Here is an 11,762-nt window from a genome sequence, read left to right as displayed (position 1 = left end):
TGTTACAAAAAGCCAGCACAGCCTTGTGGTGCCTGAAAGGAAAACACAGCTGGGGCCGACACATTTTCATCCTCAGTTTCCATGGAGGCCCCCCATTGGTTAGCCCAGATGGATTGATGAAGGGACCTTGATGGGTGCCTTACAGCAGCCACTTTGGAACCGACCCGTACCTGTGCGTGCTGTTCAGAAGGAAGGCCCATTTTGAGCCCATGTACACTGTAAAACCTAACAGTCTATCTTAGCAACAGAAGTTAACTTAACTCAATCCTCAAAGAAATCTGACGTAACTCATCCCAATGAATTAGCTGACATTAACTTTAGGACACTGGGCCAAATGACATGGAAGCTATTGAATAAAATTGTGCATAAAAATATTAATATAAAATCCGATGTAATGAGGTGTGTTTTATTTGTCCAAGTGAGTGTTAACATCTGACATTGATTTGAAGACACTGGGTCACATGACATGGAAGCTATTGGAAAAAAAAACTATAAACGTTTCTATAAATAGATGAAAAAAAAGGATTAAAAGTGCGTCTTATACGCTGAATTTTACGGTATTTGTTTTGTGTTAATGCAACTTGAAAGGTTTAATGTTTCCTCAATTGAAATGAGTAGACACTTACTTAACTGGTAAATTCAAAATACTCACTCATTTTAAGTTCCATACACTGAATAAAATGGGTACTTCCTACTTAATTTAGCTTAAAGCTGAACCATGCTTAAAGCTACCTACCTCACAAGTGTTGTGACTATTGATGAAATCTTCCAACTTCGTGACTTGCACAGGTGAAAAAGAAGTGTACTGATGTTAACCAAAACACTGATGTCCAGAATGAAATATATCGATGTTCCCACAATGATTAACACAGACAGGACATGATTACCGTAATGATGAGATGCAGATAAGCGCTGAGGTTGTGCTTATGGTAACAACAGTGGCCAACTATGGCCCAATCTCCACCCGAAAGCCAAAGCACTGAACGCTCATGGACTTTAATGGCGTCAGGTGTGCAGTGCATGAGTGCGTGAGGGTTTAAGAACTGCATAAAAATGAGGAATGGGACGCACCATCATGGCATCACACGTTGCCTGGAAACCAGATGGGCCGTTAAATCTAATAAGTAAAAAAGCCGACCTGCAGCAGGTATTTGTGTGTCTGACAGTGTTTACATAGGCCCAGTTTAAGATAAGATAAGCTTTATAACAAACTATCAAAAGTCAGAAAGGCAATAATGTTAATCATTTGTGAATATTTAATAGTTGTCACTTACAGATAAACGTATTTACAGTTCCCGTCACCGTCCATGCTCGCATTATTTATATTTATCACTATTTTTTGGTCAAACTTTATTGAATACAACTTCAATGTACGAACATTTGTTTACATTTAGTGGGGGGCTGGACAATCACTTTTGATTAAGTCACCAAATTTGCTATGAAGTCTGCAGATATGACTCACGGAAGTCCGTAATTTGGCCTTGTAAAGTCCGCATCAGAGCCCTCACACACTTCTGACAGTGGGACAGCACTAAGCACTCATGCACTTACCGGGAACGTGCCTCAAAGTTCGTGAGTCCATGAGGGTGGAGATTGGGCCTATGATCAACTATAAACTTCCTGCTCACCTTTGACCTTTAAACACCTGACTTACATCACCTGACCAATTACCTCACATAATAGGTATGTATCACCATCTAGTGGCCAAAGTCAATCAGTCATTTAATATACAAACTATTTACATACATTAGATACAATAAAACACACTGGATGGCTCCTTTACTAAGCATTAGAATCGTTAAATAAGCACGGCAATAAGAGTCTTGTAAGTTAAGACTTGTAATTACAATGTAATCCTTTGGAGTTAATGTAAACCTATCTAAACATCTCTCTCTTTCAAACATCTAAGTCAACACAACGGAATAAAAATATTCAAATGAACACTTTGTCTTTGCCGAAAATGTTGCTTTTTGATTTTAGTGTCAGCTTTCCGTTTGGTGTCCTAACAAACAAAACAGAGTCATTAACTGTAATCTGAGCACATACTTAATTGACACTGGATTGTAAGAGCCTTGTATTTAGGCAGATAATGGATTTAGTTGGTTTTGTTTTTGCACCAGAGGCAGATTATTTATATCTTTAGTAATCTACCCCCGAGTGTGTGCTGCGATTTCTCTGTTTTGCTACTACATGTTGTATCACAGCTTCAGGCACAATCAGAAGTGTATTGTTGTCATCATTTGTCCCACTGCTTCCCTTCCTTTCTGTTTTCTTCGCTGAAACTCTCCGAGGACAAGTGGATCTACTCCTCTTGTTGCGTGCCCCACATTCTTTTAAAATCGCCATTATTAATTCAGCTTAAGAGGCCCTCAAGATGTGTGAGGCTCTGTGTGTGTGTGCATTGATGTGTGCATATGTGTGCGCAGGCAGTCTTGTACACACACATACACAATCGCACACACAGCTTGCGGTTGCTTGTGGCTGAGTAAGATGCCAGAGAGACGTCTCCGAGCTTCAGGGCTCCTGCTGACACACTGACCTCACACTTAATGCAGTTGGTAACATAAGACACAGCTCTGTTTCACACCAAGAGATGAGGCCGGTGTGTTCTGATTATTACATTATAGAGCAAAACTGGTAAGTTCACTTTTTAGAGGTGAAAAATATCAGCTTGTGTGTGGAAGCACAAAAGATGAGTTTTCATATTTGGCTGGAATTAGTCTAACAATGGTCTCAGGTGTCAAAAATTAATCTATAGCATGAAAATACTATCCTACTTTACTGTTTCTGTCTGCTGGCAATCCCACAATGCAATGTGCTACATTTTATCAATGCAAAAATGACTGTTGCATGATTGTACATGACATAGACTGTATACAAAGATGGACGACATGACAGCTCCCTCAAAGTGAAGCCAAAACATTTCGGGCGCCCCCTGCTGACTGGCTGCAGTATAGGTCATAAAGCCCGCCTCCTCCATGTTAACAGATGGGACATGAGTCAAACTATAAAATCAAAATACACGTCAAATACATTTTTCTCAAACATGGTTTCTGTCATTATAGTTAGTTCTTATCATGCTGATTTATGTCCAAGTGTTCATTTTTTAGTTATTTGATGCTGTCAAAAGGATGATTGACAGCTCTGTTGACTCCTGCAGCCAATCAGTTCCTGATTACAGAGTGGAGGACGAATGGCGAGAGGAAACGTAACAAAAACAATCACTACAGTCACTGAAGTTTCCACACCTGTGAACGTTAACCTCAGACCAACACAAAGAAGTTGTTCTAAACACGCCGGCGTGCGGGATACTTGCTGTTTTGTCGGTAAGTTAAGTGTGTGTTTTGGTTAGCGGAAGTGGCTATGGCGGCTCCACCTGCCGATCTCTCCTGCGCAGACTCCGGCTCCAAATAACATCACCAGAGCAAGACGGCAGCACCTATCACCGGGCTATTTTGGCATCACGTTCGTTCAATGGGAGCAGATGGAGACGCGTCCTCCATCTATATATACAGTCATTGGTACATGATGACATAAAAGGATGCTTTTACATAAGTGTCTCTACATTTTAAGATGCTTTACTCACTTAAAATATATTTTTATTATGCTAATTTCAAACTTCATATTTTACTATAATATAATACTCTCTCTTTAAAGAATTCTATTCTACAATTACAGTATATAATTCCTGCTGCTCAGGTTAAAATGCCCTCTTCTCAGATAGTTGAGTTAATACACTTTCATGGTAAACACTATGTTCTTACTTGCATACTGTGTGAATTTCGACAGGGTAGTCTTGTCTCAAATCGAACACAGTTGTTGAACACTTACTTGAGTTGATTGTCTCAATATTTGACCACTTTTTTCTTCTTGTTTTTTGTATTATGTCAGTTCATGCTAATGAAATAACTGAAAGTGACATTAGCCAACTTCTTCTTCCCTCTTTGACACATCCTGTGAGGTTTCCCACTTTACAGGTGGCCATAAAACACACAGTTACATTGAATAAAAGTACAGATCGCTCTGGATTTGAACATTGTTGGAAACATTCAGAATAATATAAGCACACAAATCAATCAAATATATCAGATTCATTACTCTAAGTCCTCTATAGAGGACATTTGTTTTCACAGCCTGTACATACAGAGACATTTAAAACAAGACATAAAAAGACAAGAACATAACAATTACTCGAGTCACATGGAGTAAATATTTGACAGACGTAGACTGAGGAAGAGTACAGACTGTGTTGTCGCAGCTCAGCAGACACAGAGAGCCAATGGCAACTGGTCTGGTAATATTTAATACAGAAATTTGACATTAAAAAGACACCTTCAAACATAATCCATGTTGGGCCTGCAATAGCAGATTTGAGGGTTTGTACACGCTCCTACAAATTCTGTGTTTACAAGGATTATAGTCAGTGTAAACCCAAGCATTAGGCTTCTTAATAAAACTCTGTAAACATTAGCAAATGTAAACAGCAGCCAACTATTCATTTTCTAAACCACTGCTCACTGCTTTGGAGGCTAGAGCCTATCCCAGCATGCATTGGGATGCATTAGCTCTAGACAGGTTACCAATGTTGCGCCTGATGCGGTTCAACTCAAACAGCGACAACTTAAACATATCCTCACCTCAGGGCAAACGCATTATTACATCTGATTCATGTAATACATTTAACACCCTCTGTCTTATGTGGGATTACCGGTATTGTGCAGAAACATGACGCGCTCTGCCCAAAGTGTAAAAAGCTCTGTGCTGCTGCGCTCCACAGAAAGAAGCTACAGTAGTGCAGACATTTTTTTGCCTGTGAAAGCCTCACATGCTGCTTTTTGGCTTTAAAGTGGAACCACGCTGTTAATGTGCACTGAGCTCCAAAACCTGCTTCCTGTGGGGAGCATATGCTTTAAAAGCCAAAGCCCTAATCAGTAGATCAACATGTATTTGAAGACCTGGCGGGGATTAGGTTGCTCTCTATCCTTTTTTTTAAAAGAGCCTTAAGAGCACATGGGGTCCCTCAGAGGGGCTGCATTCGGCAATAATTCCTCGTGCAGAGACGGCAGCTGCTCTCGTCTGACATCTCACTGGTTTTTTTTTTGCTGTTGTGAGAGCAAGGTGGTCATGACCTCGGGGACTTTTAAAGCAAAGTAGTGTTACACAGCACTTTTTATCCTTCAAAATACTGCATATAGGGAAATATGAGGCAATAATAATATGAGTGCTGTGTGGGCCTCAATGTCAACATGTGCTTGAGGCTCAGTCATTTGAAGCTCGGAGACTGCCTAATGTTGTTGCTCGGCTCAAAGATGAGACGCCTACGCAAATTTAAAAAACCAACACAGTGTCTCAATGAGGGAATTCATCTTCATGAATGATGTTTTAATTTGACTATACAAAGAGAACTAAGCACAAGCACTTTGTTACTTTACTAGAGTAAATATTCAGGTATCTGTACTTAATTTTCTCAAGGTTTTACTTTTACCGCCTACATTTTAATATAAATATCTGTACTTTATCTGTACTCCTTACACACAGGTTCTTTACTTTAGCTTTAATGCATTCAAGGGATGACCTCACTATTTTGAATCATTGCAAATCACCTTACCAACATTGGGATCGACGTCAGCCTGGATAGATGGGACATTAACACATAGAAAAGATGCATCCTGTGCATATATTCCTCATTGCATATCATGCACAACAGGCGGAACATGAGAGAAACAGCATCAAAGACAAATCAAGACGAAACAGTCAAGAGAGGGAAGCTTGAACACGGAGAAGTGGCGTCTAGTGAATGTGACAGAGAGAACTTGTAGCAACATGAACAAGCCAACATTTCCAATTTAATATCAGGGAACATTCAGAGCTGCAAGCTTGGTTTGCATATTGGAGAAAAGGTGATGAAGTTCATGATCATTATTTTCAATTCATTGTTTTTGAATTTAAAATGATTTTTGTTGCAGTTAGCTCTGCACTGAAACAGCTGGAGAAATGTCTCCAAGAAGGCCCTCTCACTTAAAGTTATAGAGAGTGTAGGCGGCGCTAAGCGGCTGCTTTTCCGCTCTCTGCAAGTGTTGCGAGTAAACAGTAATCTACTATGGCTGAACAAACAAAGAAAAGATGGATGACTACGGATACAACTTCAATAATAAGTGAAAATCCAAAGAAAAAGAAACAAATTGGACGCTCAGATGAAGGCAAACAGTCTGAAAAGGAAAGCAACCAACAGCAACACTGTCTGGATATCTGGGAAGTGTGTTCTCGCAATTATCAATCCAATTTCAATCCAATTTTATTTGTATAGCACCAAATCATAACCAAAGTTATCTCAAGACACTTTACAAAAAGAGCAGGTCGAGACCGACTCTTTGTCATGTTATTTAAAGTTATTAATTACTGTTTATCACCATAGGTGGCGCCAAAGAGAACAAAACTTTGAGATTACATCTTTAGATACTGAGTACGTTTCAAAGCCTGTACTTTTTCACTTTTCCGACAGTAAAGAAGTTGAATGCTACTTTTACCTGAGTCTATTTTTATCAGTACTTCTACTTGAGTAAAGAATGTGAGCACTTTTGCCACCTCTGAAAAACAAAAAATTAAGGCCCGAGTGGTACGTGACAAAATGTGTTATCCAGATGCCAGCTTTAAACCCAAAACACCCCGAATGATTTATATGCAAAATCATCCCGCTACAATAAAAGCCCCCAGGACACCATTAGCAGCAGTGCTTTATCTATTTCCAAAGAGGATGTGAGAGTGTGAATTACTGCTGCCCCACTTCCCCTCCCCTCCACGTCCCGCCTGGGACCACCTTTAGGGAAGAGCTGCATCTTTCCTCCCAAGGTGACACAGATGGTCGGTGCTTTATACAACATGAAAACCTGCATTAAACATGAACTCTCACACTCACTCTGCTGTGTCTACTGACCACATATCACTGAGCTTTACTGGAGATGCTTTTATTCCAGATGTGTGAACAGAAGGCGAAGAGGATGCTGAAGGAGTTTTATCACATTATCAACAACACCTGCATAGTTTTAGTGTAGGATTTGATTTGAATTTTTCTACCTTTATACTGCATTCAGCATTTTTCAATTCAATTTTGATTACCTGCTAGTTTTACATTGGCCTGATGTGCACATAAATTCCAATATTTGCTTCACATATCTCACAGTCACCAAGTAAAATGTACTGATTTTGACCAAAAAGTCAACTGAACCTTTCAAATTAAATGGTAAGAAAATGTCATTCGGTCCTTTCAAAATAAAGGCTTAGATTAAAGTGCTAATCTCGAGGATCTCAGTTTCATTCTCTTTGGCGGCACCTATGGCGATAAACAATAATTGCGGGGGCACACTTCCCAGATATCCAGACAGTGCTGCATGTGTGACGTCCGGTTGTAACTCTTGATTTTCCTGGCTGACGGTCGCTTTCCTTTTCAGACTGCTTGCTTCATCTGAGCGTCGAGTTTGTTTCTTTTTCTTTGGATTTTCACTTCTTGTTGAAGTTGTATCTGTAGTCATCCATCTTTTCTTTGTTTGTTCAGCCATAGTAGATTACTGTTTACTCGCAACACTTGCAGAGAGCGGAAAAGCAGCCGCTTAGCTCTGCCTACTCTCTCTGGCGGACCAACCACTCTAAATCTGTCCATACATGCTGGGATAAAAAATTCTGCCTTTTCATTAATAATGCAAAAAGTGAAATTATGTATGCGTAATAAATTCAAAGATTTAAAGGTGGTAAAGTTTGTGTGTTTTATAGGATTTCTAAACGGGTAACCTTCAGGCCTTGTGTCAGGTTTTAATGATAGGAGTCATTCACATTTAGCTTTTTAAGCCTCTTATAAAACAGTTCAGTGGGGTAATTTAAAATGTATAAGTCAATGGAAGAATAAATGAAAGAGAGAAATCATATAAATTGTTATTCATGATTGTGCAGCTTTTACCATATCCCCAAAGGTGCTTGCAAACACGGCCACTAGTGGGTAGCCTTGTCCTTCTTGATCTGTTCAGAGTCAAGAAGGCAAAGTCAAAGACTGCTGCACTTCAATCCCATCTGTAAGGCAATATTTATTTTATCAGCAGACTGGATTAGAGTTTGTAGTTTAAGTGTAAATTACCATTTGGCCATCCTTCTTGTATTTGAAAACCAATTATTTATCTATTTATCGTGTCCATATCATGCTACAAAAAAGTTTTGATGTTTGTTTTGTGCCAGTGAAGTTATAAAATACTGTAAGCTGTATATTTTAATTAGACTTTACATGTAAATGTAATACTAGAAACAACAGATGAAACACTTTGTATTGGAGCTATGTTCAAAAACTCCCTTAGAAAATAAACTTACAAAGTATCACCTTAGTTAATAACAAAACCAATGTTTACAGAGTGTAATATACAGTAGGCTGCACCACACCTTAGTTTACATGTGACACATTCAGGTTATTCTCACGAGTGTGTGTAAAATGTAATTGTGTGTGTAAGGGGTGGTAGGAGGGAATAGAAGGGGCAGGTACCAGACTTCGAGCCCCTCCTCCATAGAGCCACGGTGCGCCTGTGTTCCAATGGAAACAGGTGGGATCCCCGGACTCCTCCAATCACACCCTCCCTCCGTGCGGGGGGAGACTCCGGGGCAGGAGGCAGGACCAGACCGACCAACTTCCACACCCACCACAGGAAAAGTCGGGAAAACACATCTGTCCCCGCATGTCGCTGTTTCTGGTATCCTGTGTGTGTTTTTGAAGCTGTGACGGTGAATATCAGGAGGGCGGTCGTTCACAGGAGCGCTTGCGGAGTAGTTGCCGCCACTTGGCCGCTGTTGAGGGCGGTGTAGCTGGGTTGCAATGCTGGGACGGTTCGCTGCGATGGAGAGCACGCACTAACCGGATTTGGAATTTTATTTATTTCCCTGGATTACTCTCTTTTTAAACAAACCCGGATCGTTTCCCGTTGATTTTATCTTGGTTCCTCTGGCAGTGTGGAGTAGGAAATACTTTTAAAATGCCTGCAAAAACCAAGTACAACCTCGTTGATGATGGGCATGATTTGAGGATCCCGTTGCACAACGAGGAAGCGTTCCAGCATGGGATCAACTTCGAGGCAAAGGTAACCACAACCAACTAGAAAGTGTAGAGAGCTTGTTGTGACCAGTGCAAATGTGATGTCTCTTTTCGAGTGCTGTCCTCGTCAGACAAAGTGACTAAAACAGCCGAACATTTAACACTTTCCTACTCTGTAAAGGTTTGCATTCTAACTGCTCAAGGTAGCTGAAATAACATAAAATAGCTACTTTTTTGGCACCGAAACTAAGTTAAGTGCTTAGTTTATCATTATGTTAAGCGAATATCTAACTGTTCTGTAGATGAAAATAAGGTCAAGGGCGACTATTTTTTTGTCATTAATGTGTCCTACCTGTCACATTTTACCTCCCTGACCCACAGTACATCGGCAGTCTGGACGTGACGCGGCCGAGCAGCAGAGTGGAGATTGTGGCTGCAATGAGAAGAATACGGGTGAGTGGAGTGGCCAAAACAAACTCCATATCCGTTTTGAATTTTTTTTCCAAATCCGCTTATCTTCTAATGAGTATAATTTGTTAAACACGAAACGAGGTGTTTTAGGATCAACTGTGGTTCGCTTATAAATTCGGCATATGGTTTATTGACTTAACATCAACTTATGATTGGAAGCTGTGGGAGAGCCGACAAAGTTATGTATAGTGAAACATTGCTGAAGTGGTTGTGGTTTGGTTTTTATTTCTGATGCCGAATTGAAGAGAAAAATGTACTTGATCAAGTTAAATGATACTTCGGGGGCTTTGGTCCTGTAGACCTCATGGAGAAATATGCACAGTTCAAATGGTGAAATATCTTGTAATATATAGTCTGACTACTTTCCAAAAGAAGTCCCAGAGAGCAGCTTGGCAAATAATCAAAATGAAGTGTAAACTAGTGTGAAACGGGATTGGGCATAACTAGGTTTTAATTATTTAGATACAGTAAATGGCATATATGCTATTTGTAATTGACTTAATTTAGACTTAAGATGTGCAGATTGTCTACTGTCTCTGACTTGAATTGCCTGGCCTGAGGTTCGATCTCCCATGTGCTCCATCACTGTTTTGAAGTTTCCTTTGAAGCAGTGCACTGGAGTGTGATCCCCTCCCTCCCTTCCTCTCCCCCTCGCTCTCTTTCTGCTGGGTAAACTTAAGATTTACAGCTTTTTCAGCTCCAGAAAGTCGACTTAATCTTAATCAGAGTGTCTGCCAGCTTGGCAGCAGCTGGCTTAACAACCTAATACAGGTTGTGCCAGTGGTGTAGAGGTATTTGAGGCTTATAGCGATGAACTGGTAGGTGTGCTGGAATTAATGGATGATTCCTTTAAAACCACACACACACATCAATAAAGGAACCACAAGCACATAGTTTGTTTGTATTTTATTACCTAATTATTTTAAAGGAGAGAAACATTTCCTGACATTTCAATTACCTTCAGTTTCCCTGTATGTTAGTCCAGCGTGTTCCTGTTTGTATCTGCATGTTGTTATGTGATGTCCTTCCTCCCAGCAGGAGTCCCACCCACTCTCACATACATGTGTGTGCACACAGCTGAGCATAAGGTGCACAATGTTCTCCATGCTCTTTTCAAAGTAGTGACCTACTCCTATAAAGTGGACCTCCCAGTGTGCTGCCATGGCAGCTGTTGTTGGCAGGAAAACAGGCTTTGGTTTGGCTCCTTGCAGTGTGAAAATGGTTTGACACTGGTTTTTAACAACACAATGGAGGGAAACCACAGGTATCCAACATGGAAGGGAGGTCACTCTGGAAGCATGGGACTGCTGGAGTACAGCTCTGAAGGCATTTGTTTTACTTGGGTAGCGAGTAAGCCGAAGCAACTTCAACTGAATGTTGACTTGTTCTGGCAAAGGAACATTAGTTGGCTTACTTGAAAAGAGGAGAAGTAACCCTTATGCATTAGATTTTCTATTGACTTATACACTACACGCTTAGCTATGCACTAAACTCCAGCTGTGGAGCTGGATATTGTTTTTTCAGAATGGGACTTGGCATATTTTAACTTTTGTTATATCTTTACTGAGACAGAAAAGAAACCAAAACATCTTGACAACAGAAACCACCTTTATTATGCTATTATTTGTATTAAGTCTTGTTTGATAAAAAGTACATTTACATAAACATAATCCAATCCAAACAATATGAATTAATGTCATGTTCTTGACTGTTCACAAGGTTGTTCTCGTGTTGATGTCATCACGTCTTGATTATGTAACTCGCCGTTCCTGTTTCTTCCAAAAGTCTCCTCATTTCCCCAAAGCACATCTTATAACTGAAAAAGTGATTACCGTAAAATCTGGAACAGATAGTAGTAGAACCAAAAAAAAAAGGTTTTCCATAGCTATTTATTAATGAAAACATGTATACAAGTTACTTCAACAATATTTCAATTTATTTTCATTCAAAACACAAATTACAGCCTACCACCTGTTTTAAACATGCTGAGTTTGCAATCCTGCTAGCTACCGGTGCTGCAGCTAGCGGTAGCTGGCAGCCTACGGTAACACTGATTATTGTGAAGGTGGCGGCTGCAATGGCGATCATGACAGTGCATGTCTGTGACGAAGCGTTAGCAACAATCAAGTTAGTTTCCCTCGCTTGAAACAGCGCTGCGGCATGTTGTTAATAGGAGACGTTGTAGCGGCTTGGACCCGGAAACAGTTTAATGCGGAGGTGTGATGTC

General features: G+C 40.2%; 1 protein-coding gene across 2 annotated transcripts in view; it reads left to right on the top strand.

Annotated features, from left to right (window-relative positions):
• Positions 1-8,757: 8,757 nt before the first annotated feature.
• Positions 8,758-11,762, top strand: part of nos1apa (nitric oxide synthase 1 (neuronal) adaptor protein a) — a 214,202-nt gene continuing 211,197 nt past the window's right edge. For both annotated transcript variants that reach the window (XM_069679904.1, XM_069679905.1), the window contains exons 1-2: positions 8,758-9,110; positions 9,446-9,517. In XM_069679904.1, the coding sequence (XP_069536005.1) occupies positions 9,006-9,110; positions 9,446-9,517 (177 nt within the window). In that variant the 5' untranslated portion in view covers positions 8,758-9,005. The remainder of the gene's footprint in view (positions 9,111-9,445; positions 9,518-11,762) is intronic.

Source organism: Semicossyphus pulcher, unplaced genomic scaffold (genome assembly GCF_022749685.1).
Source record: "Semicossyphus pulcher isolate SPU_LCO1_2020_fin unplaced genomic scaffold, fSemPul1.0.p SCAF_4, whole genome shotgun sequence".
Classification (NCBI taxonomy): Eukaryota; Metazoa; Chordata; class Actinopteri; order Labriformes; family Labridae; genus Semicossyphus; species Semicossyphus pulcher.
Note: the sequence above shows the minus strand (reverse complement) of the source record. Positions and strands in the feature narration are given on the sequence as shown.